Source organism: Cynocephalus volans, chromosome 2 (genome assembly GCF_027409185.1).
Source record: "Cynocephalus volans isolate mCynVol1 chromosome 2, mCynVol1.pri, whole genome shotgun sequence".
NCBI lineage: Eukaryota > Metazoa > Chordata > Mammalia > Dermoptera > Cynocephalidae > Cynocephalus > Cynocephalus volans.
In genome coordinates, this window is record NC_084461.1 from 187,280,713 (window position 1) to 187,305,052 (window position 24,340).

Here is a 24,340-nt window from a genome sequence, read left to right on the forward strand (position 1 = left end):
ATGATAACAAGCTTGACACAAGCTGAGATACCAGAGGCTCCAACGCCCACGTCAGTCCGCGGGGTGGGAGCAGCTCCCGCCGGAGCACTCTCATCTTGATGAGGACTCCCGGTCACACAGTCACTTTCCAGAAATTATTTACACGCCTGTTCTGCTTTGTGGGGTATGGGGGACTTTTGTGTGTGTGTTTTTTTTTGGAAGTACAAAGAAATGAGCAAAAAAGTCTTCCCACATGTTTCTACAAGAAACAATGTTCCCGAGAAAAAGTCCTTTATGGCAGCCTATATACAGAAGTTGGTTCTGAACTTCAAAAACCTATTTTTTTTCCCTTCGTTTTGATTTTGTACACGAACAAGGAAAAAAAAAAAAAAACCCATGGAAATAAACCTGAAGAGGATGGGTAGGGGATAAAAAAGGTTACAAGAAAAAATAACTGTCAAAGACTTAGATATGAATTTAAAATTTTTTCCAAGATTTTCCTTTCTCTGGGAGAAATAACCTGCTCAATCTGAAAATAAATATGCTCTGACCTTCTTGGGACGAGGAGGCTGCTGGCGAGGTGAGGTGGGGTGTGGGCGGGGGGCCAGCGGGTGAAACTTATAAACAAAACAATGCCACATGCATACGGTCAGACAACCCGTAGTGGCAGGGCTGGGGGACCCACCTGCCCTGGGAACCCCCCTCGAGCCTGTGTGAAGGTGAGGGCACAAGAGAGTTGAGACGACCCTTCCCAGTGCCCCCACTGCACTGGGCCCCCAGGAGGTTCTCTCATTGCTGGCATCCAAATGAGAAAGTAAACATTGAACCCAAGGTTTGGGGGGTGGGGGTGGGGTGGCAGGGAGGGCCCGGGAGAGGAAACTCCTGCTTGACCTGCCCAGGTAAGCGGTGCCCCTAGACTGCTGGGGAAGGGACAGAGTTGGGAGCATGTCGGGGGAAGATGTGGGGTCTCCTCACTGCGTCCATGGGCAGAGAGGGGGCCTCTGGGCTCCGTAGTGTTCTGAGGTCAAGGCTGCCGGCCCGGCCCAGCCCTCCCTTCTCTTGCAGCACTTGGCCCAGTGTCTGGGCCTGGGTAGGCTCTAGAACATGGGCCGACACAGGGTCAAACCAAGGCCTCTGTAGCCCCGCCGGGGTCCCCCTCTCAGATTCTGCCTTCACATTTCAACGGTTATAATGTCTTTTCTTATAACGAGGAAGAAAAAAGAGAAGACAAAACAACATAGCAGCATTCATGGGAAGAGGCTGAGAAAGATGGTAAAGAGAAAAGAGAAAAGAGAAAAGAGAAAAAGAGACAGAGCGAGATGGAGAGAGTTAGAAACACACAAAGACAGAGAGAAGTTTTTGTTGGAGTTAAATAAAAATTCTGAAAAGAGCATTTTTTAAAAACAAAAGGGACATGGGCTGAAAGACAGAGAAGCCCTTTCCCGCTGAGGGGCTGGAGCCATGGGTGGGTCCTGGAGGGTAGTGTTGGGGACATCAGGCTCTGACATGGCCGCTAGGTGGAGGGACAGCACCTGAAATGGGGGTGGGAGGTGGGACCAGGCCCTGGGACTATGGGGTCCACGCTCAGGAGCCCAGGGTGGCAGCTGACATCCTTCGTGTTTGGCACCAGGCACAGGGGCCTAGTTGAGGGTCCCCCGGCAGTTCTCAGAGCCGCAGAGACAGGGGATCTTGACGTCCTCAATGGGAAACTTGTAGTCATAGGTGATCTCCTCGTTGACGTTGATGTGCTGCTTCGAGTAGATGACAATCTTCTTCTGCGACTCCACTGTGATCACCTTGGCATAGCAATTGGGCTGCAGGCGAGGTGGGAGGGGAGGATAAATTGCCAACCCACCCAGACCCCCCAGGCCCTTCCCCACAGCCCCCTCAAACCCAACCAAGCCTGCACTGAAGGCCTGATTTATCACTGTAGTAAACCCCCCTCCCCCACCTCTTCTCTAGGCTTTGGCTCCCCCATCTGGGTGATAAGGTGACAAGGACCCCTTGTCTCTGATATTATAAATAATGATGATGATGATAAAAACTATTTCCTAGGGCTTCCGTTTCTATTTATACTGCAGGTGACTCCCAAATTTATATTTCTAGCCCAGGCCTCACTTTTTCAGTCTAACAGTCTCCCAATTGAGCTGTTTTGGCTGGCTCCCTCAGGCTGCGCTTCTGAGCTCTAGACAAGAAGTCAGCAAACTATAGCCCCCAACTGCTTGTTCTTGTAAATAAACCTTTATTTGCACACAGCCACACCCATTCACCCATTCATTTGCATCTCATCTGTGGCTGCTTTGGTTACAAGGGCAGAGTTGAGTAGTTGCTAAAGAGATCATGTGGGCCACAAAGCCAAAATTATTAACTATTTGGTCTTCTCAGAAAACGTTTGGCAGCTCCTGCTCCAAACCCATAAATCTAACCACCTGCTCGAAAGCTACCTTTGACGGCTCCGGGAGACATCTTTGACTCAGTAAGTTCAAACCTCAATTTGTGATCTGCTCCCACCCTGGGCAGTGGCTGCACCCAGGCCCTGGAGCAGCTGTCTCCCTGTGTTCTCCTCCACCAATGTCAGATGTGGGCCACCACCACGTCCATTGAGGTCTGTCTGCTGAGGATTCCTTGATTCTATCTACAGCTCTTTACCTGCACTGCCACCAGCCATGACCAGGCCCCTATCATTGCTCACCTGGACAGCAGCAGCCCCTACTACCACTTCTGACCCTGAGAAAATCTACTCTTGACCCAGCAGCCAGGGAAATCTTTCCAAAGGTCCAGCCTGTCATCCTATGGCTCTAAACCTTCCAGGGGCCTGCCTTGGCTTTTGGAGAAACTTTTTGGTTCCTCTTTTCCCAGCTCAGTCAACAAGGCTGAGTGACCTGGTCACCCTCAACCCTGTCCATCTCAACCTCTTCCCCCCACCCTCCAGCCCATTACTCCATCCCCATTGCACCCCTTGCTATCTCTCAAACAGGTGGTCTCTCCCCTCCCCCGCCCCAGGGCCTTTGAACATGCTCTTCCCTTTGGCCAGAATGCTTGCCACACTCACTACTTCACCTGGGTGGTTCCTCTTAGCTCTCGGATCTCAGGATATTCACAGGAAGTCTCTACTGGCCCCCTCCAGCCCAGATAAGGATCAAGTCACAATCATGAGTGCTAGCATGTATTGAGGACTTGCAATGTCAGCACTTGAAGGACCCACATACAGTAACCCATTTGGTCCTTCCAGCAACCTACAAGGAAGGACCGTTGTCATCCGTGTTTTACAGATGAGGAAACTGAGGCACAGATATGAACTAGCCTACAGTAAATAAGTAGCGATGCCAAGACTTGAACCCAGAGTCAGGGTACTCCTCCTAGAACTAGCCTGCCTCCTGTTTGGAGGTTCCCCTGCTCATCCTTCAGTATGCGAATCCCTGTCAAATGCCCACCTCCCCTCCAGACCTGCAGCTCCTAGTATGGTTGTTATTAGCCACAGGTGGCAATTTAAGTTTAAATCAATTAAAATTTTAAAATGAAAAACTCAGCTCCTCAGTTGCACTGGCCTCATTTCAGGTGCTCAACCACCACACATGGCTACAGTCTACATCAGCAGATAGCACAGACTCAGGACATTTCCACCACAGTGGAAAGTTCTGTTGGATGGCTCTGTGCTAGAGGCCCAGAAAGAAGCCTAGCACAGAGAAGGCACTCCATAATTACTGATTAATTGAACAACTACCCCTGCAGCACCTTTAGTCCTTTACATGGCAACAGGAGTGTCATTACACCCATTTCATAAATGAGAAAACTGAAACTCAGGGAAAAGGGCTCCTTGCCCGAGGCCTCACATCCCCTACCCTCACTTCCTAGAACCCTCGGCCAACCTGAGCTTAGGAAGGGAGCTGAGACTCTGTGCCAGGGGCTTCCAGGTCCTCCTGGCACAGAGGCATGGGCAGCAGTAGCCCCCTGCTGGGCACTCACGTTGCAGCTGTGGTTAATGAAGCGCGCGAAGTTGCCACACTTGGTGGCGTCGATGATGGTGTCATGGTCCACCCGGAACATGTAGCTGCTACCGATACCCTCATCCTCATATCGTTTCTCCCTCATGTCCGCGATCACCTGGCCACAAAAGGGCGTCAGTCTGGGCTGGAATGGCCTGCTCCTACCTCAGAGCCTGCCCCACTGGGCAGTGCCTACCTGGCGGATGTTCTGACCCACGTACTCAATGACCATCTCGTCAGCTGCGATGGGCTCCATGGCGAACAGGCCCCAGTCGTGAATGTGGCTCTTGCAGAATTTGAGCTTTTTCTTCCGGAACTTGGGGAGAAAAGGAAAGAAGGGGTGAGCCCTGGTCTCAGGTTCCACCACCACCCCAGCTGCCTGGGTGGCACCTGGCCTCACCTTGAGCTGGTTGAACTTGAGCAGATCGCTGTCACAGCTGCCGGTGAAGGAGGACAGCAGGCGGCGCTGCTCTGAACGCCGCTCTGAGCCCGCCCGCGTGGAGGCGTGGGGCTGTGCCGGGATGCTCATGCCCTGCCGGGCACGACGCAGGGACAGGTCAGAGGAGGGATGCTGCAGCTCAAGGCAGCCCCACAGACTAGGGCCTCCCATTACATCCTCGGCAAACCCACCCTACGCTCTGGGTTCCAGGCTCCTTGCTCTGGGCTTCTCTGTGCCTGCCTGTCCCCAATCCTCACCACTTCCCCACCTTCTCCTTCTCATCAGTATCTGCATGTGCTCAAGCTCCTCCCATCTTAAAAATAACAACACAACTTTCCCTTGAATTCTGCTGTCTTTTCCCGTTTCAGCTAAAAGTTTTGAAAGACTGGGGGTATCTACTTGACCCCCTGAGGCTCTCACCAAGTCTCCTCTAACCCCCAAGTGTTCACAATCCCAAATCCTTCCTGACACTCTGGCCCGCCTTCCTTCTCAGCCCCCCTTGCCTCCACCCATCCCCTAACCCTCGGCGCTCCCCAGGCAGCTTTGCTCCTCCCCTCCATGTCTTCCCTGAGTGAGCTTGCACCTACGGTGGCCTTCGATCATCATCTCCATTCTGATGACACCTGAATTTAGGCCCAGACTAGAAATCCCCCTCCCAAGCTCTACCGTACCCTTATATCTAATTGCTTGCCAGACCTCCCTACCTGCATGTTCTGCAAACTCCAAAACTCAACCTGGCCCAAAGTGAGGGTACCATCTGCCTTCCCGTCCCAGCTACTCAGTCCCCCAGGCCAGACCCTGGGCTGTTCCCACCTGGTTCCCTTGTCTCCTCTACCCTATGTAGTTCCCAGTCCTATCCACTTGGCTTGCTGATATTCTTTCAAATGCATCCCCTTCTTCCCTTATGACCACCCAAATTCAATCCACCCTCTTGTCTGGCCCAGAAACTGCAGCAACCATATTGCTGTCTCCCCTCTAGACCCCTCTAGTCAACTGTCCACACAGCCGCCAGGGTAAGGTCCAAAAATCACAGAGTAAACCACATCATGCCCACCTCTTCTCCTGAAACCCTCCCTTGGCTTGCCATCATACACAGAATACAAATCTAACCTTGTCACCACAGTCCCCAGCACCCTGATGACCTGACCTATATCTCTGGCCACAACTGGACTTTCCTGTCCCACACCACTGAGCTACTACCTGCCTGAGGGCCTTTGCACATGCTATTCTGTGAGTGACCTCTTGGATTTGGTGCGCCCCTCTCCTGTTTTAGCTTCTGTGGAAGTCCTTTCCTGCTTCTCTGTCGTCTCTCCCTGTAAGCTGCGTAGCTCGTTCCCTCACTTCATTCAGGTCTGTCTCAAATGTGCCTTTCTCTGACACACTCTGACTTGCCAATTCCTAACCTCCTCTCTGTTTTCTCCATAGCATTTTCTCCACCTGGACTTATATGCTTATTTGCTCATTTGATTATTTCCTTCCATTCACTAAAATATAAGCTCCATGAGGAAAAGGAATTGTCTATTCACTGCTGTAGCCCCAGAACAGCACCTGGTACACAGCAGGTGTTCAATAGACGTTTGCTAAGTTAAAAAAGGAATGAACCTTCTGGAAATGCAACTCTGCTCACATCCCTAATTAAAACCCTTCGGAAACTCTTCATGCCCACAGCAGGATAAAGAACAATTCTTCCCTTGGCTCCTCCGCTTAGCCCAGCCCTCACCTCACCTCTCACACCTGAGCCGAGGTAAGTCACACTGCCCATGTGCCCTGCTGCCCTGCCCAGATTTTCTGCTGCTCAGGAGCCTGGTGGCAGTACCTGGGTGTCTGTGGGGGGCTCGTCAGTGCTGGCACGGCTGCTGTTGAGGTATCTGAGCTTGTCCTTCTTGTCAATGGTGTAGAAGCCCTCACTGCGGGCACAGCCCGTCACATGTTCACGGATACCATCATCCCGTTTCTTTTTCTTAGCTGAAGAGAGGCTGGTGGGTGGGTGTGGGTCAAGGGCCACACAGACATTCTCAGAGAGCCCCTCTCAGTCCCTTGGGAGACCTGTCCCATGGGGCCCACCTCCCCATCCTCAGACCAATCCATGGGGGTAATGATGCCTAGCTCTACCGCCCACTGATAAGCCATCTCCATGTGCTGCCTGCTGGCCAGTTCCGCTGACAGTACCTAGTTGCATGGCCCTGGGAGTGTTCCTTAAACACTTTCTGCCTGTTTCCCCTCTGTAAATTGGGGTAACAATGATGCTTCCCTGAATGATTACATATGAGTAGGGTACTTAGCAGAGTTCCTGACACAGTAAATGCTCAATAAATTAGTTTGGAACAATGGGGATAATGATGGCTCCAACCTCCCAGGATTATGGTTAACACCCAAGCACCAGCATAGAGCATTATGAAGAGCCTAGATTCTAGAGCCAGATTTGCCTGGGTTCAAATCTCAGCTCTGCCACTCTGTAGCTGTGTCTTTGAGCAGGTTATTTAATCTCTCTGATCCTGTTTCTTCATATGCCAAATGGGGATATTAACAGCCCTGACCTCACCAGGCTATTGGGAGGATTAAATCAGGTGATGAAGGGGCCATGAGTGGGACCTCAGTTAGTCTTTGCTACCACCGTTACGCTTGGCCCTGAAACCTAACTGTGGGGTGAGATAAGCCTGGCTTGGAGGAAGTGTTTAGAAGTGCCGACGATGATTCAATTTGGAACCTGGCAAGATGCTGGCACGCAGATACTGCTTGGTAGGTGACCGTGACTCATGCTATGGCCTTCATGGGTACTGTGGACTGCTATAGACTAGGAGACAGGCCCAGACTTGTGGATGAGGACTTCCCACATCCTAGAAGGTGTGGAACCCCCACCCCTCCGTCCAGCAGGATATAGGGATGGTACACCCAGAGTGTGTCGTTGAGCCAGTCCATGCCATTGTCCTGCTGCAGCAGTCGCTCATAGGTGACGCACAGGAAGCGGATGTCCTCCTCATCGATGCCACCGTTCCAGATGTCATACAGGATGGTCATCTCCTCAAACTCTGAGCGGGGCCGGAAGAGGGGCTGGGGTGGGGAGAGCTCAGGCGAGACTGAGGTGGCCACCAGATCCTCATGGCGCTTCTTCAGTGGCCGGCGCCATGGCCCACGTGCCTTGGCCAGCTCCATGTACTCCTCGGTAACATCGTCACGCCCACGGGGGCCTGGAGGGATGGCCTCGGAGGGCCACTGGTTGTCTAGCTCCTTAAAGGGCAGCTTGGTTGGCTCAAGAGGTGGTGGAGGAGGGGGTGGAGGTGGCTGGGGAGGAAGGGGCGGTGGGGGGGCCGGGATCCCTGCGTTCCGGAAGTCCAAGGTCACGGCCCGTGGGTCATGGGTGCTGGGGAAGATTGGGGTCTGTGGCTGGCCTGGCAGGAGCAGGAGGTCCCTTCCAAGTGTGGCCCCCACTGGCGGCCGGACCAAGGGCCCATCCAAGGAGAGCATGGATGGCGGGGATCGCCGGGGCCGGCCCGGCTTCCTCTTGATGGGGGGTGGGCAGGGGGCCAGGGGTGCAGGCAGCAGGGGTGGTAGCTGGGCGGGGGCCCTAGCCGGGGCCCGCAGGACGGGCACAGGCAATGCCAGGGGCAGGGGTAGGGGTAGGGGCAGAGGGAGGGGCAGGCCTGTCTCCAGGAGCACTGGGGAGGCCAGGGGGCCAGAGCGCTCATCTCGCCGGCCAGCTGGGAGGGGGCAGACAGGCAGGAGCAGGGGACCACCAGGCTCAGGAAAGGTGGGTGTGAAGCTAAAGTCCCGGCCAGGTGTCCGTGGTAGGCCTCCGCTGCTCAAGCCAGGGGACTGGGATGGGTAGGAGAAGGGGCTGCCGGGCACCTGTGGGGAGCTCATTGACAGGCCGCTGCTGCCCCCTGACAGTGGGGGCTCCCCACTGGGTGTGGCCGGTACTGTTTCTGTGCTCTGCGACTTGGCCAGGCTGCCACAGAGACCTGGAGTACGCGGGGGCTGGTCCTCGGGTGGAGGCTCCAGAGGGATGGGCGGGTGTGGGGGTTCGGAGGTCTCAGGCTCTGGTGGTGGGCTAGGTGGTCGGGGTGGCCGGGGTGGTGGCAATGGTGGCTGCAGGGGTAAGGACAGCATTGTAGGAGGTTCGGGCTCCACTTCCAGGTCGTCTTCTGCAGAGAGGTGGGCAAAAACCAGACCATTATCATCAAACATCTCTCAGTGCCCTATTATTGCTGCCTACTACATGCTTGATACCTGACCAGCTCACAGCCCTCTCAGTCCCCCAGGGTTTTGTGAGCAGCTAAACCACTCAAGGCCTACTGAGCACCAAGCTCAGTGGCAGGCACAAAGTAGGTGCTTCATAAATGTTGGTGGGGTAAACCAAAGATGCAGGAGACGTGGTTGCTAGCCTTTCACACTGTGTCTTCAGAAAGTTCCTGTGGTCTGAGAAAATTTGCTCTGTGATGGAATAAATCCAACAAGTCTCTTTTCTACAGGACTTGTCACAGTTGTCAAGGTTTTTCTCCTAGCATTTCTCTCCATTGTCACAGAATACATTTTCCAATTTATCTGTTGTCATTTCTCACCCTGCCCTAGAATGTAGGTAGGCTCCATGAGAGCAGATATTTCTGTCTGTTGGGTCCACTGTTGTATTGTTAGTACCCGAAACAATACAGAGAATACAACAGAGGCTTAATATTCAGTCCAGGGCTGGCTGGTTAGCTCAGTTGGTAAGAGTGTGGTGCTGGTAACACCAAGGTCCAGGGTTTGATTCCTGTACCAGCCAGCAACCAAAAACATAAGTAAAAATAAATATTGAGTCAATATTCAAACACCTGTGGTTCACTGCCAAATAAACAAAGTAAAATACATTAAACAAGACACAATGTTTTCTTTCCTGAAGGACTTATTAAAGGTAAGTAAGTTAAATATATTTAACATATGGCTAAATAAGTTAAAATGAATTAAAATTGAATAGTATTACAAATTCAGTTCCACCGTGGCACTGGACACATTTCAAGAGCTCAGGAGCAACAGTGTGTCTAGTGGTTGCCCTACTGGACAGTGCAGACAGAGCACAGTTTCCATCACTGCAGAAAGTTCTACAGGATGGTGCTGTCAGAGCCTGTCATATGTTTGGTGTAGCACCATGAAGACAGCAGAGGGCGCAGTGCCTGCAGCCCCTCTCCCCTGTGTGTCACTAAAATGACCCCAGACACTTGTCCCTGTTTGGGAGCATCTCACGGAACCAATAGTTCATAACCAAACCACGGGGGAAATACTGGCACTGAGGAACAACAGCAGCAACAATTACCCTCTGGGTTTCTCCACCATGAACCAGGCACGTTATACACCTCCCTCTATCCCCCATACCACCCCGCGAGGGAGGTAGTCAGCTGAGGCCCGGGAAGGTGGAGTGATCTACCCAAGGGGCCTGGGATGATTCTGATGGTGAGGACATCCTGCTGCCCTCCCTGGGGGCTGTGGGTGTTACCTGGAGCATGCTCAGGGGATGATGGGGGCCGGGCCTCCATCTCTCCCGCAGGGGGCTCTGGGGACACAGACGTGGCCCCTTCCTGGTTCAGGCCAGGCTTCTTGGGGGGCTCCTTGCAGCCCACCACCTCCTCCACACCCACAGGCAAGGGAGGCTCCTCCTGCACGGAGATCCGCTCCTCAGGGGCTTTGTCCTCAGTCTCAATGTCCACCTCCTCTTCCGTGCCCAAGGACTCCATCACAGGTGCCCCCAGGGCCTGGGAGGCTTCCTCCCCATCCTCCTCCAAGTCCTCAGGGCCTGCAGGAGCCATGCTCTCATCTGCCACCGCCGCTGCCTCCTGCTCTGCGGCCTCGTCCTCCTCCTGCTCCCCTGCAGCCACTGCCTCTTCCTCCTCCGAGGACTCAGACTCCAACTCAGAGCTTGACTCAAACTCAGAAGACTCGGAACTCTCACTGGATGACTCGGCTTCAGCCTTGGAGGTTGCAATGCTCAGTGTCTCCTCTGGATGGGGGGACACAGATGAGGAGCTGTCTCATGACCTGCTGTGACCCAACCCCCCACCAGACGCTTCTCTAGAGGCCTCATACTGGAGGCACCCAGGCTGAACATGGCCCTCTGATGTGTGGATGTGGGGGAGAAGGGGGGTGTTAACAAGTCATCGTTTTCTCTAAACTGAGGTGAAATTCACGTAACATAAAACTAATTGTTCATTTAAAAGTGAACAACCCCAGTGACACTCAGTACATTCATAATGTTGAGCATCCACCCCCTCTATCTAGTTCCACAACATTTTCATCCGCTCAGTAAGAAACCATTCGCCTTCTAGCTAGCCCCTTGGTCCCTCCCCGCAGGCTCTGGCAACCCTGATCTGCATTCTGTCTCGATGGACTTAGCCATTCTGGACATCTCGCATACATGGAATCACACAATATGCTGTGTGTGTGTTTGTGTGTGTGTGTGAACAAGTGAATATTTCAAAAGCATGTAATTTTGCCCCCAAAACATTTCTGACTATTGCTCAGGCTCTGCCCCCTGCAGAGAGGACCCTGGGCTGGGCTGGGCTGTCACAGCCTCCCTGGCTCACCTCCACCCGAGCCCCCTTCCTCCTCCTCGCTCTCCTCTGACAGGACTGCATCTCCGCCATCATCCTCAGACCCATCACTGTCTTCGTCATCGTCATCCTAGGGGAGAGGGAGGGATGGGGACAGGTGAGCCAAGAGGCCCAGGCATCCTCACCTGGTCTAGAACCCTGAAAACTTACTGTCTGATTTGTACCTTGTCTGATGTGGATGAGGTCGAGGACGAGGAGACCTGGCTCCTGGGGCCCCCCTCCTCCTCTTCCTCGTCCACCTCTTCCTCCTCCTCCTCCTCCTCTTCCTCCTCAGTGCTATTCTGCTCCTCCTCCTTGTCGGATGCCGAGGATGAGGGTGAGGTGGTTGAGGACCCCGAGGACGAGGACGCTGATGAGGACGAGGACACAGACAAAGACTCCTTCTCGTCCTCCTCCCCACCACTGTCCAGCTCCAGTGGCCGCGCAGGCCGTCGCCGCATACCCACACCCTTGGGGTCCCGTTTGGCAAGCTCGCTGGGGGCATCCGCCATGTCCCGGTCCCGCTCCCGCTCAGACTCTGTAGGGAAGGAGAGGTGTAAGAGCGGGGCTGGAGGGGAGGGGGAAGAAGGGGGCCCCAGCACCCAGTGAGAGGCTGGGGGAGCAGGGCACCAACCTTCATCTTCCTCATCCACAGAGGTTGAGGGCCGCAGCCGCTTCTGGTCACCAGAGGAGGCAGCATCTGGTGGCTCTTTCCTCTTGACCTTGAAGGAAGGCAGGCGAATGGCCCCACGCAGCCCAATGCCCAGGCCCAGACCCTCGTAGCCCAGGCCCTCGCCCTTTCCCCACGACTCCAGCAGGCATGAGGCGATGCGGTCCTTTGGCTTCGGCCTGTCCTCATCCTTGTGCTCGCCCGACTTCACAGGGGTCAGCGAGGCCTGGGGTGGAAAGAGGAGGGGACGGTCACCATAAGTACAGCACAATCACCGAACCCTTCAGGAAGCCTGCCCAGAGCAACCTGCCTTCCTCTCAGGAGTAACTGCTGCCTCCTCCAGTAACTGTGCACTTGCTTTCTGCACACCTGGTCACACTATACAATCGATCAGGAGGCTCCAGAACTCCATTCTGCCTCACTGACCCTCATTCCTCACTTGCAAAATGGGGCTCCTGCAGCTACCTTCTTTAGAACAGAGGACTTCACACTTTGGAGATTGAAATCCAAAAGAAATACATTGTAAGTACATGTCTGTACCACTGAAACACAAATTTCACACAGTTAGATTTACACTATCCTATTTTCTATTCTATTTTTTTTCCAGTGAATTAAAAACAGTTCCTAAGGGGCTGTCCCTGCAGTTCTGAAGTACTCTGTCTTCCGGGGACGTTGTGAGAATTCACCAAAATGAGCCAGGTTAAGAGCTTTGCATGCTGCATGGCACTTGAGGCATGGTTTCTCTTTTTATTCAAATTTTTAATGGAATAGCTATTAGTTACCTGTGACTATTACTAATCTGGTAGAGTCAACATAATTAGGTTGAACCATAAAAAGTTGTTTATCAGTGATCTCAGATGGCTCATTGTGATTTTATTGCCCCATTATACAGATGAGACACAGGCTCTGACAGATGTCACTTACCTGGACTGCAGAAAGCAAGCTCTTAGCTACGGCATTCCCCAAAGCATGCTCTGGGGGATAGTGAAACTGATGACTGTGGTCACCTCTAGGAGGGAGGGGAGCAGAGGGAACTGGAATTTAGGGTAGTGATTGAGGGGATTTTAAAATACAGTCATGCACCACATAACCACATTTTGGTCAACAACAGACCACATATACGATGACAGTCCTATAAGATCATAATGGAGCTGAAAAATTCCTATCATCTAGTAACCTTGCAGCCATTGTGATGTTGTTGCGCAACACATTACTCATGTAGGAGCCACAGCTGTACCACACAGACTGGGCGTGTAGTAGCTACACCACCTAGGTTCGTGTAAGTGCACTCTATGATGTTTGCACAACAACAAAATTGCTTAACCACCCGTTTCTCAGAAAGTATCCCCATCGTTAAGTGACCCATGACTATAAAAGAAAGTTCTGTCTTATGTAGAGAGAAAGCAGTCACAGATTATTTGTAAGAGTATGAATAGACAAAGAATATGTTAAAAAGGAAAAAGTGGCCCAGCCAAGACAGGACTCCATGTAAAAGGTGGCATTAGAGGAGGTAGGTGGGTCAAGTTCAAAGATGTCCTGGCTGTGGAACAATCTGCAATGGCGGGAATGTACTCCACGTGTGCTGTCCCTTATGGCAACCACTAGCCACGTGTGGCCAATGTGAACGAGAAACTGAATTTTAATTTCATTGCATTTTAGTTACCTTTAAAGAGCCACATGCACCCAGTGGCTGCTGAGTTATGGAGCACAGGCAGCAGAACTCTGAAAGCAGTGATTCGTTCTGCAACTCCCCCATCAGGGGTGTGGGTAGCAGTGTTTCCAGTGACATGTCTTGGGGGAAGAGAAGGTGCCTGGCCGGGTTCCTGCCCTACCCCACCGGCCACCAGGGGGTGCCCCGCCCCCACCTGCCCACCTTGGCCATCCGCTCCTTCTTGTCCCACCACTCGTCGAAGGCCCGAAAGGCCACCACCTCCACCATCTTGCGGTTCAGGTCACGCTTCATGATGGCCTTAAGCTCTTTGAGCACCACCAGCAGGACGCCGTCCACTGTGGCCTTGTGTGGGTCCTCTTGACGTGGTACATAGCCTGGTGGTGGCACCGATGGGTCAAACTTGGGCAGGGGAGGCCAGTGCTGCCCACGGCTTGGGCCAGTATTGCTCAGGGAGAAGGGACTCCGGTAGGGTGGCAGGTTGACAAACTGCAGCCCGGCCGAAGCGGCGGCAGCTGCGGCAGCCATGAAGGGTGGGTAGGGGCAAGCGCCCTGTCCCGTCATCAGACGGCTCAGCATCTGCGTTTGCATCTGGAAGGACATGGGCATGCTGCCCCACTGGCCGCCCAGCACGTGGCTCATGTCCACCTGCATCACAGGAAACAGCCCCGGCGGGAAGGGTGGCAATGGCGGCAAGATGGGTGGGGGTGGGACACCGGGTGGCGCCGGCAGAGGTGGTGGGGGCACTGTCACGGCAGGGTGGGCTGGAGGTGGTGGGGGTGGGGGTGGGGGCAGAGGTGGGGGCATGGGGAAGCCAGGCTGTGGGGGGGGTGGGGGGGGTGGCGGGGGGAGTGGTGGAAAGCCGGGTGGTGGGGGCAGCGGCAGAGTTGGGGCCAGCACAGAGGGGGCTGCCACAGCCGCTGCCCCTGGAGTCACCACCATGGGCTTGGGGCAGTCAGCGCTGGTGATGGGGGCCGAGGGCATCTCATCGTCTGAGATCTCCATATCCTCGCCTGAGGACTGCTGGCCCTATGGAGAGAGCAGGGAGGGTGAGCCTGGGAGGCCAAGCGGCTCCTATGGCCTCTTCCAAACATTAGAAAGCGGAAGAAGCATAATCCTGCAAGACTGGTGATCAGCAACATGGATTCCCAGACGTGGGACCTTGCACGAGTCACTCAACCTATCTGAGCCTCAGTTTCTCCATTTGCATAAAGGACCTCACAGTACCTGCCTTATGGGGTCATATGAGGATTCATTTATTCATTCACCAAACATTTGCCCAGCACCTGTGTCAACAAACATTTGCCAGGCACTGTTCTAGGTGCTGGGGACACAGAGGTGAAAAAGACGGGCAAAAATCTTGCTCTCATGTAGCTGAACTTCTACAGAGAAGAGGCAAAGGACAACCAGAATGAAGATGGGAAATATATAGTGGAGAAATATATAGTGGGGGGCAGCATATAGTGGGAAGTAGACTCTGTTTCAATTTGAGAGATTCTGTTTCAATTTGTATTCAGAGAAGATAATACTAATAGTTAATACCTCTATTGGGCTTCCCATGTGCCGGGTGCATTCCTAAGCAGTTTATATATATTAATCAACTCAGTCAATCCTCAGAATCACCCTGCAAAGTAGGTCTATTCCCTCATTTTTACTGATGAGGAAATTGGGATACAGAGAGCTTAAGTACCTTGCCCAAGGCCATACAGCCAATAAGAGATGGAGCCAGGGTCTGAAGCAGGAAGAGGCTCCCCAGCCTGCTATGGCAGAGAGGGCCTGGAGTAAAAGGTGACATCTGAGCAGAGGGGTTTAGCAGCACCAAAGGCTCATAAATGGGACGTATGTTTTTATTTTTCTTCTATCACTCTTTTCACCTAGTCTCATGACTACACACTTAGTATGGGCCAGCGTGGGGCTAAGTGCTGCAGATGTGCACTGTTGCATCTCCTATCTGCATGACAACCTTACCTGCAGAGCCCCCAAAGGGCTCTGCTGCCACCCCTTTGACAAGGGAGAAAACATGCAGACAGCCTCAGCCACTGGCCCTAGTGGCACAGCAAGTCACAAATAGGGCTGGGACTCAAGCCAAGGACACCTGCCCAGTGAGAGGCCGTGGCTGGAACCAAGGGATGTGGCAAGGGGTGAATGAGGGAGGAGCCCAGGATGACCTCGGCTCTAACATGAGCAAGGGTCTGTTCACTTAGGGACATGGGGCTTTTGGGAGTTGCATGCACAGGCCTGGAAGTGGGGGGAGACATGGGTGGAGGTGGAGCTAGGAGCCAGAGCAGGAGTGGGGACAAGAGGGAGGGGTCACCCCAGGCTCCTGTGTCAGAACAAGAGGCCAGAAGATGGCTCAGGCCTGGCCCTGGGAGAACATGCTGAGAAGGAAACAGAGCTTTTGGAGATTGCAAGAGACAGGGAATGCCTTTAAAGGCTGAGGGGGTGGGGTTTGTACAAGGTCAGAGGTCACACCTAAAGGTGATGGAGGCCTCAAAGAGAAACTGGAGGTGGGGGAGGAGGAGGAGAAAGCTCTGGGTTTTTACTAGATCCCCTCTACATGCACACGCATGCGTGCACACACACACGCACACACATGCACACGCATGCTCTCCCTCTCAGGGTCCCCATGCACACGAGGGAGGGACAGGCAGGCTAGGCCACTCTGAGAACTCCCCAGGAAATCAGTCCTGGACAGCATCAAGCTAGGCAAGACACAGATACAGACGCTTAAGCCCAGGTCACCGCAGCCAGCCAATCACAGGGAGCCCCAGAGCCCAAGCTCCAACCCCTGCCTGCCGGTCCCTCCCTCTGCCCCTCTGTCTACCCCAGGGCAGGGTGAGAACTGGCAGGAATAAGCTGAGCACTGATTGCTGTGCCTGGAGCTTCCCATGCGGCACCTCACTTAAGCTGAGGCTGCGTGAGGCAGGCTCTCTCACAGGCCCAGTTGACAGACAATGAAACTGAGACTCAGAGAGGGAAAATGCCTTCCCCAAGGTCACATACCAGTTAAGTGATAGAGCTGGGACTCAAGGCTTAAGGACTGGAGCCTGCATTTTTAACCACCAGCCTCTGTGAGGAAGGGACTCTCCCCCTCTGGACTCCACTGGTCCCTCTGTGTTGCTCACCCCTCGACTTCAGCCTAGACTGGGACTGTGGGTACAGCCTGCCTGGGTCGGTTCAAACCCAAGAAGCCCAGGTGCTGCTCTCCAGGCCGCCAGCAGGGGGCTCCCAAAGGCTGGCCTGGACGTTATCAGTACTCTGGAGGCTCCCTGGGCTTCTAACCTGGGGCACCCCCAGACAACAGATTTCAGGGTCTCAGTCTCCTCTTCCCCACCATGGCATGGTGGGGGAGCCCATTCTCTGTGGTACTCTGGGCTTCTCAGTGCTGGACCAGCTGGTCAGCATGGTAAACTCCCTCAAACAGGCAGCCCAGAGGGAGAGAAGAAGGAAGGGTAGAAAGGCCAGTAGCCCCCGACCTCCATATACTGGTCAACTCCCCCTGTCTGGACCCCTTGACACTAGAAACCACTTCCCCAAAACTGCCTGGAGGCCCCGTGGAGCCCAAGCCACCTGTGGCCCCCTCCTGGGCAGGCCAAGTTCCTCTCTGTTCCTCCCTGAGGCAGTTAAACAGGACTAATCAAAGGACCCAGGAAGGGGGGACCCTCCTCCCCACCGCCCTCAGGGGCACACAGCTCTGTCTAAACCCCTGGCTGCTCATGTCTGCTGGGCACACAGGCTCCCAGGAAGGTGCCTGGACCAGGATGGGGAGGAGTGGAGCCAAGGAAGACGACCTAACCCCTTCCCAAGGGAACCTGGCACCCAGCCCCTCACCCCAACCCCTGGGTGGAACTTCCTGAGGCTGGAGGTTTGAGCAATGAGACCCAGGATGAGGTGAGGAGAGAGTGGGGGATGGTCAACTTTGCCTGCTTCTGGCTATGCCCCTACACTTCCCCCATCCCCACCCCACCCCAGCTAGCCCTTAACTCCTCCAGCCCTCGAGCCAGCAGGAGAAAGGAGCTTTCAATGCTCCCCCCCCCCAGCCTTCCATGGTTTCCCAGGTCTTTGGAGGGCACCAGGCTGTAGGAGACAGTGTCTGGAGCTCCCACCTGGCCTAGCACAGCACAGTGCTGCCTGAGCCTCAGGACCAGCCCTGATCATTCCCAAGCCATCCAACAGAGAAGGAGGCCCAGAACTATCACCAAAGCCCATACTCTGTGGGGTTTCAGCAAACTCCTACCAAGGAAGCTCAAGTCAGAATTTATCCCTAGGGAAAGTCTTAACTCTCCTTACTGAAAGAGAGCAAAAGAACTAAGCCATATTTTCCTTCTCTCCATGGCTGCTAGGGAGCTCAGAGCCACAGCAGCTCAATCACAGCCTGATGGCTAAATTCAATCTGTTATATTGGCTTCCCTAGCCCTGTTGCTTCTGTGTCTTAGCTACTATATCCAAAATGTTTCCAGGGGGAAAAGAGGATGCAAGACAGACGAAACCAATCCCAGACAGATGGACAGACATGGTGGTACCTCATCCATCTTCTCTGAGGTCGGGGTCCTGTCTCTGGCCAGGTCCAAGGCCACCTCAGCTGTCTGGCCCAGAAGACCAGTGGGGTCTGAGGGACCTGGCTCAGGTGGGGGCCGTGGCCCCAGGTCCAGGTCAAGCTCATCGTCCTCGTCAGAGTCAGGTAGTGGCGTAGGGCTGATGTCCTCTAGGCCAGTGCTGGAGGGGCGCGAGGAGGGTGGTGTGGGGCCACGGAAGCCCAGCTGGGAGTTAGTGCTGAAGGGGGCCAATGGGGAGAGCTGGGAGGAGGAGGAGGAGATAGGGCTGCCCTCCATCTGCAGCTCAGTGTCTGAGTCCTGCTCCCGCAAGAAGGGCAACTTGGTGCGCTGCTCTTTCAGCAGCATCTCAATGCGAGAGTCCAGGCTGTCGTGGGGCTTTTCTGGCCCTGCAGGTGACGACTCCAGCGTGGGTGTACCTGGGCTGTCGCAGGGCTCAGGACTCCAGCCGAAGGTTGGCCGGCCTCCCAACTCCATGCTGTTGGTGTCAGGGGGGGGTGGGCCGGGGGGTGTGCCGGGCTTTTCCTTGGCCAGAGGCTCAGCGGGTGGCAGGGGTGGGGGTGCAGGTGCCCTCCGGAACTCCCCACTGTCACGGGCCCCAAAGGCAGCTGTGGCAGTGGGCTCCTCGGGTGGTGGGGGGAAAGGGGGTGCTGGGGTCTGATATGGAGAGAAAGCTGACTTGAATCCAGGGGCAGGGGTTGCTTGGGCAGGCGGTGGAGTGTGGGCAAATGTGGCCGAATCCTGTGGTTGAGCTTTGAAGGGAGGACCACTGCTGGCCCCACTGCTGCCGACTGCCCCAAATGGGAGGTCCGAGGAGCCCCGGAAGGTGGCTGCTGCCCCGGCCACTGAAGTGACCACAGAATTGTGGACATAATGATGCTCATGACGGCGGTTGTAGGCATCTGTGAACTTGCTCTCGTGGCGCCGGGCCTTGAAGGTTGCTGCAGGGTCCTGGCTGAAGAGGTAGGAGGGTGTGGGCTGGCGGCTGGAGTAGCTGGAGTCCTGCGAGAAGGGGGTGCCCAGGCGCGGCGTGAGTGGGGTGCCCTGTCCATAGGAGTTGGGTGTGTCCAGGCGGCAGCTGGAATAAGCTGTGTCCTGGGAGAAGGGTGTCCCACCGCTATTGGGGGTGACAGAGGAGGAGCCAGAGCCACAGCCTGCAGACAGGCCACCATCCTTGAGGCGCTTCAGGGCATCTGACAGCTAGAGAAAGAGAGAAAGATGAGAAATCATTGGGGGGGGGGGCATGCAATGGACTGGGGCTGTTCTCCCTTCTCACTCTGGCTGCTGGGGAGCTCAGAGCCAAACCGCTCTAGAACTGCACCATGTGGAAAGGAAGTGGGGGTGATTGAGGAGTGTCAGGATGGTACTAACTTTTCTCTAATCTTACGGCAAGCCAATTAAGGGTAGCCAATTATGCTTGGGGAAGCTTGAGGGTTTTTCCTAATTTCAAAGGCAGAGAAAAAAAGAGAAGACATTGACCTCCTGATTTAGGCTGATATTTCCTTCCTGCCTGAGGCTGTCAGAAATCAAAGACCTTGCAGGCAGGGCTATAACCAAGAACTGCAGTCTTGGAGTGAGAGGGTAGCCAAGGGCTTTGTTCCTCCCAGCCTCCCAATGTTTTAGGATTTAAATAGTTTGACGTGGGAAAAGTGCCTAATGAACAGCCTAGCTAAAGAGCAAGTAAGCGAAGACTCTTCACTCCTATTGGCTGGGTCAACGCTGGGGGACGTTTGTCCTGGTGAGTGTCCTGGGAGGCAATGGTTTGGGAAGGAGTCAGTCTCGCTCTGGAAGGGGGGGCATGAACTCTCCTTTCCGGGGTGCCCAGGACACCAGACGCTAAAGGCCCTGGTGTCCTGGTGTCCAGCATTAATGTGGAAAAGCAACCTCAGGCAGGCTGTGGGTCTGTGGGAATCCCAGCCTATGTCAGGAAAGGGGTCGGGGGAGGGCCTCAGTGCCAGCTGGAAGCCACAGAGAACAGGACCAATCCCAGGGGAGCCACACTGAAGGGGAGCTTGGGAAAACAGGGCTTTTAGACCCTGCTCAATGTGTGGTGGGTGTGGCCAGGCTCATTTCCCTTCTAGACCCTAGTCTCCAAAGCTGGAGATGGTGTGGATGTTGTGGGGGGATGTCTCAGCAGGGAGCTGGTAATGGGGGAGACTGACAGCAAAAACCCACCTGTAGGGTTTCATTCACAATTGGAGAGACAGCATCCAGCTCACCCACTGGGAGGGTCTGGGGGGTGTATCGGCCGGTGACCAACAGTTCGTAGAACCGCATGCGGGTTTCCCCTGTGGACAAGCAGGGTGAGGGGTCTCAGTGAGGTTCCAAAATGGGGCAGCCTCTACAGGGATTCCAACCTGCTTGGCATCCTTATACCTGAGACCCCAGGCCTGGGGATACTGTGTGACCCTGACCACATTCCCAACCCTCTTTGCACCTTACTGAGGATCCCTATCTGCTCAATGCAGCTACAAAACCATATGATTTTTTCGATCCTGAGATTCAGCACTTAATGCCTCACGGGACTGGAACTCCCCAAATCCAGAATTGCCACCCCCAACACAAAGCCTCTTCCCACTACCTGGGCAATGGTGCCCAAAGAAAGATGCAGGTCTTCCCCCTCCTTTCCACTTAACAGCCAGGGGCTGGTAGCAAGGGGAAGGGAAGCTCAGTTACACGGAGGTGACAGTTTGTTAACTCTCTGGGGCCAGGTGACAAGCAGAGTTTGCAAAACACACTCTAGTAGCACATTACTGAGAATCCCACACGCCTCTGACCAGGCTGAGGGCCCCAAGTTGATCTGGGGACTGCCTGGGGCACGGTCTCACTGAGCCCTGTACTGGAACCCTCCACCCCTCAGCAGAGAGAGGCCTTTACAGACCAGGGGGCCCCAGATTATTGATATTTATAGAGCCTTGGAGGCAGCTGCTTACATATGCAAAGGAGACACATTCCTTGAGCTAAACTTTACACTTTACTGGTCTCTTGTTCTCTTTCTTGAAATACAAACTTAGTTGTCAGTCTTTGAGGGTTTTTTTTTTTTTTTTGCAGAAATGAAATTTTGGTGAGACCTGGCTGCTCTTTAAGATGTGGGCATGTGATGGGGGAGGGGCCTCCATGCTCCACGCTCAGATTCTCAGGAAGAAATCAGACTGCAACCATCCAAGGGGGTATATAAATTTAAAGGGTCCTTACTGCCCCACAGAGATTGAGAAACTAGAAAAAGGAGGGGTGGGGTTCTGTGGATTGGACAGGATCCCAGAGCTATCTCTGAAGACCCTGAGGGTGGGGAGGTGTGGCCTCCCCAGTTTAGCTCTTCTTGCAGCAGGCTCAGAGTGAGTGCCGAGCCAGATTCCAGTGCAGGCAGGGGAGGTGCTGCGGTCTCTTTAAGAGAGAGGAGGGAAGACACAGTGTCAACCAGTGAGCACCCAGAGCAGCCCGCCCCGCTCTATTGGGACCATTATCAATGAAACAACACTCCAGGCCCCAGATTGGTCCCCACTTCCAGGGGGAAGGGGAGGCAAGGAGGGACAACCTGGATCCTTAGAGAACTCCCTTTTTAGTTAAGGGACTTTATATGTGCTTAAAGGCATCCTAGTGGCTCTCCCTCAGCCCCCCACAAATAAACAAACTCTGCCTACTCCTCTAACACAGACAGCAACATTGGGGACTGTCTAAACCCAGGCCACCAGGAGTCTGAGATGGGCCCACGGGGGTGTCAGCAGTGGGGAAGCCTCCAGGTGGTCCCTAGGGGTGCAGTGGCTAAGGACAGGCACTTGGTAAATTATAGCCTGTCTCCTAGCAACAGACAACACATTTAGCTCCACGTGACTCTACCCTCAGGAGGGGGCAAAAGTAGGGGGGATCCCAAGAAGAGTGAGGGGGGTCTCCCAACACGGCAGGAAGGGGCAGTGTTGGAAAAAGAAAAAGGAAAAGGGTCATGCTGACAGCTCCCGTTGCAGCTCCTCCCCCGTGGGCCGTCTGACCGGCCTCCACTCACCTTTGGTGTCCAGCTCCACGTGGATGATGTTACCCATGACCGAAGTGCTGTGCAAGTGTTGGACCGCCTCCTTGGCTCCCCTGACCGTGGCAAAGACCACCTTGGCGATGCCCAGGTGCTTCTTGGTCTTGGGGTTGTACAAAATCTCCACCTCCTCCACCTCCCCATACTTCTTACACATGTCCCTCAGGAAGTTTTCACGGATGTTATCATTCAGCTTGGCAAATGTCACCTGCTTCGGAGGCACCGGGCCCACGTAGAACTCATCGATCTGGCGGGGGCCGAGGGGGAAGGGAGTGTGGAGAACATTAAAACCGAAGGGGAGAACACAACATTCCTTACACGGCTGCCCGTTTAAAACAATAAAGAGTAAAAAATTTAAAGTTTTTTTTTTTTTTTTTTGGTGGGGGGGAATGCACGCGGGCGGGCCCGGGAAGCGGAGGATTAAATCGTTTGGAACGTGGAAGTCCTCTGGGTTCGGAAGGAAAGGGGAAAAAGAAACAGTTTCTCTTTCTCCACCCCCTATTCTGGCCTCCTTTCCCTGCTGCCAGGTCAGGGGCGACCCCTTGGGCTGGGAAGTTGTCCCCCCTGAAGTCACAGGGCTGGGAAGGGGGAACGGTCCCGGGTCCAAACTCCTGGGCGGACAGGAGCCAGGTGGGAACCCGGAGCCCCCAGCTGGGCAGGCGGGACACCGTATCAGCGCCTTGATTACAGTTTCACCGAGTGTTATTTTGTTTACAGTAGCCAAGAGGGGACACCTCTCGCTGTAGCACTCTCCCCCCTCCCCGCCAAAACTTCCCCGGGCCAGGACGGCGGGAACTCGGAATCCGGCTGGGCTCGGTCAGGACTGGCGTTATTTTCGAACTCGGGGATGGGGAGGGAGAGGCCGCGGGGGCGGGGGGGTGTCCTACCTTGAATTTGGGCACCGACAGCTCCAGCTCCTTGTTTTTGGTCCAGATCCCGACAACCCGGGGATCTTCGACAATTTCCACCGGGCGGTTGCTGGACATCTGCGGGGAGGAATGGGGATGAAGCGGAATGGGGAGGCTGGTCCCCCTCCCCGGAGGCAGCGGCAGACCCCCTTCTCCAGGCACTTGTCAAACGCCAGGGCTGGGAACTCGGCTGACAGTTGGCTCCGGGGTCGGGAGGAGGGTCCCCGGCCGCTCGGCCCCTCTCCCCAGGCACGGCCGGGGGGTGGGTGGGGGTGGCGGGGAGGCGCGCCGGCTACTCACCGCCAGGCTGAAATGCTGCCCATCGTAGCGGTACAGTTTATGATGCCCCTTTTTCAGAGCCGGGTCAATCATCAACTTGTAACTTCTCCAATGGTGGTTCCTCCTCTCGCCCGAAGGGCCGGGCTGCGGCGGGGGCTGCTGGTGGTGGTGGTGGGGGGGGTGACTGTTCTCCATGCCGTTAACCCAACCTGAAAACGAGCAAGTTGTTGTCGTCTCCGCTGCCGCGCCGACGGCGGCAGCGGCCGCTTCCACACACACGCCAAAGAATCAAATCGGCCGGCCCCCACCCCCTCCCACCTCACCAGCGCGCCCCGAAAGGAGCTGTCGCTTTGGCTCCCCCCAAAATAAGAATGGAGCGAGAGAATAACCCTTCCGGGAGAATCACACGCCCGCCCGCTCGGCCACCGTCTCGGGGCGGCAGTGAGGGGCGCCCGGGGGCCCCCGGTGCGGGCTGGCGGGGCCCGGAGCTCCCGGAGGACGCGGGCTCCGGCCCATGGTGCCCGCCCGGCCGCCCGGCGTGGCGCTCGCTCGCTCTCTCGGCCCGGCTGGGGCGCGGGGCTCGCGGCAGGCCTGGCGCCGCCCGCTCGCCCGCCCGGGCCGGGGCCGGTGCTGGGGGCTCGGGCCGCCCGGCTGTTGGCCGCGGCCTCTCCCTCCCCGAGCCGCGCTTACATCCCCGCCGGGCGCCGGCCTCCCTGCGCCGCCAGCCAGTACATGGTGTCCCCCGCGGGAGCCGAGTCCGGGGCGGCCGGACGGGGGGCCGGGAGGGGGGGGCGCCGCCGCCGCGGCTGCCGGGCCCGGAGCTGCTGCCGCCGCCGCCGCTGCTGCTGCTGCTGCTGCTGCTGCTGCCCGGGAGGCGGCTGGCGGCGGAGGCTCGGCTCCCAGTAGCCGCACATCCCACAATACACCGCTAAGGAGCCCGACCCGAGCGCTCACCCTCCTCCTCTTCCTCCTCCTCCTCCTCCCCTCTCCTTCCTCGCCGCTTCCCCAGGCACTCTCCCGGCGGCGGCAGCTGCGCCGCCAAAGCCCCGGGCCCCAGCGGCCCCCCACCCCTCACTCGCGCGCTCCCACACTGCCTCCCCCCTCCCGGGGGGAAGGCCTTTTAATTTATTTATTCTGCTGGGACTGAGATGGGGGGCTTAGCTGGCGGGGGAGGGGGGTCTCCCCGGGCTCTACCTCCCGCGGCCGGGGCTACTCTCTGAGTCGCGGCCGCTGCGGCGTGCGCCTCGGGCCTCCAAAACTGTTTCCAAACTACTAA

At 55.5% G+C, this 24,340-nt stretch overlaps 1 protein-coding gene and 1 non-coding gene across 4 annotated transcripts; one reads left to right on the top strand and one right to left on the bottom strand.

The window, feature by feature from the left end:
• Positions 1-1,230: 1,230 nt before the first annotated feature.
• Positions 1,231-23,868, bottom strand: SETD1B (SET domain containing 1B, histone lysine methyltransferase). 3 transcript variants are annotated; one of them, XR_010022642.1, is made up of 18 exons: positions 23,755-23,868; positions 23,086-23,273; positions 22,765-22,863; positions 21,854-22,124; positions 20,029-20,141; positions 17,824-19,053; positions 13,505-14,329; positions 11,596-11,857; positions 11,147-11,499; positions 10,956-11,052; positions 9,872-10,372; positions 7,284-8,546; positions 6,221-6,387; positions 4,366-4,497; positions 4,162-4,281; positions 3,946-4,083; positions 3,040-3,215; positions 1,753-1,793 (listed from the first exon to the last, which is right to left on the bottom strand). XR_010022642.1 is itself a non-coding variant. In XM_063087043.1 (17 exons), the coding sequence occupies exons 2-17, from the start codon at positions 23,257-23,259 to the stop codon at positions 1,620-1,622; spliced, it is 5,919 nt and encodes a 1,972-aa protein (XP_062943113.1). In that variant the 5' UTR covers positions 23,260-23,273; positions 23,755-23,868; the 3' UTR covers positions 1,231-1,619. The 3 variants fall into 3 exon arrangements, 2 of the variants coding, with proteins under 2 accessions (XP_062943113.1, XP_062943114.1); XM_063087043.1 differs by lacking the exon at positions 3,040-3,215 and having other exon boundaries at positions 1,231-1,793; XM_063087044.1 differs by lacking the exons at positions 3,040-3,215; positions 21,854-22,124; positions 22,765-22,863; positions 23,086-23,273; positions 23,755-23,868 and having other exon boundaries at positions 1,231-1,793; positions 17,824-18,808; positions 20,029-20,129.
• Positions 9,090-9,163, top strand: TRNAT-GGU (transfer RNA threonine (anticodon GGU)). Its single transcript has one exon. It is a non-coding gene; the product is annotated as a tRNA-Thr (tRNA).
• Positions 23,869-24,340: the final 472 nt, after the last annotated feature.

Coding starts and splice junctions, on each gene's coding strand:
- SETD1B (XM_063087043.1), bottom strand. CDS start 23,259: ATGGAGAACAGTCACCCCCCCCACCACCACCACCAGCAGCCCCCGCCG. Junction 22,864..23,085: donor GGCAGCATTTCAGCCTGGCG/GTGAGTAGCCGG, acceptor TCCTCCCCGCAG/ATGTCCAGCAACCGCCCGGT. Junction 8,547..9,871: donor ATCCCCTGAGCATGCTCCAG/GTAACACCCACA, acceptor ACCTCTCTGCAG/AAGACGACCTGGAAGTGGAG.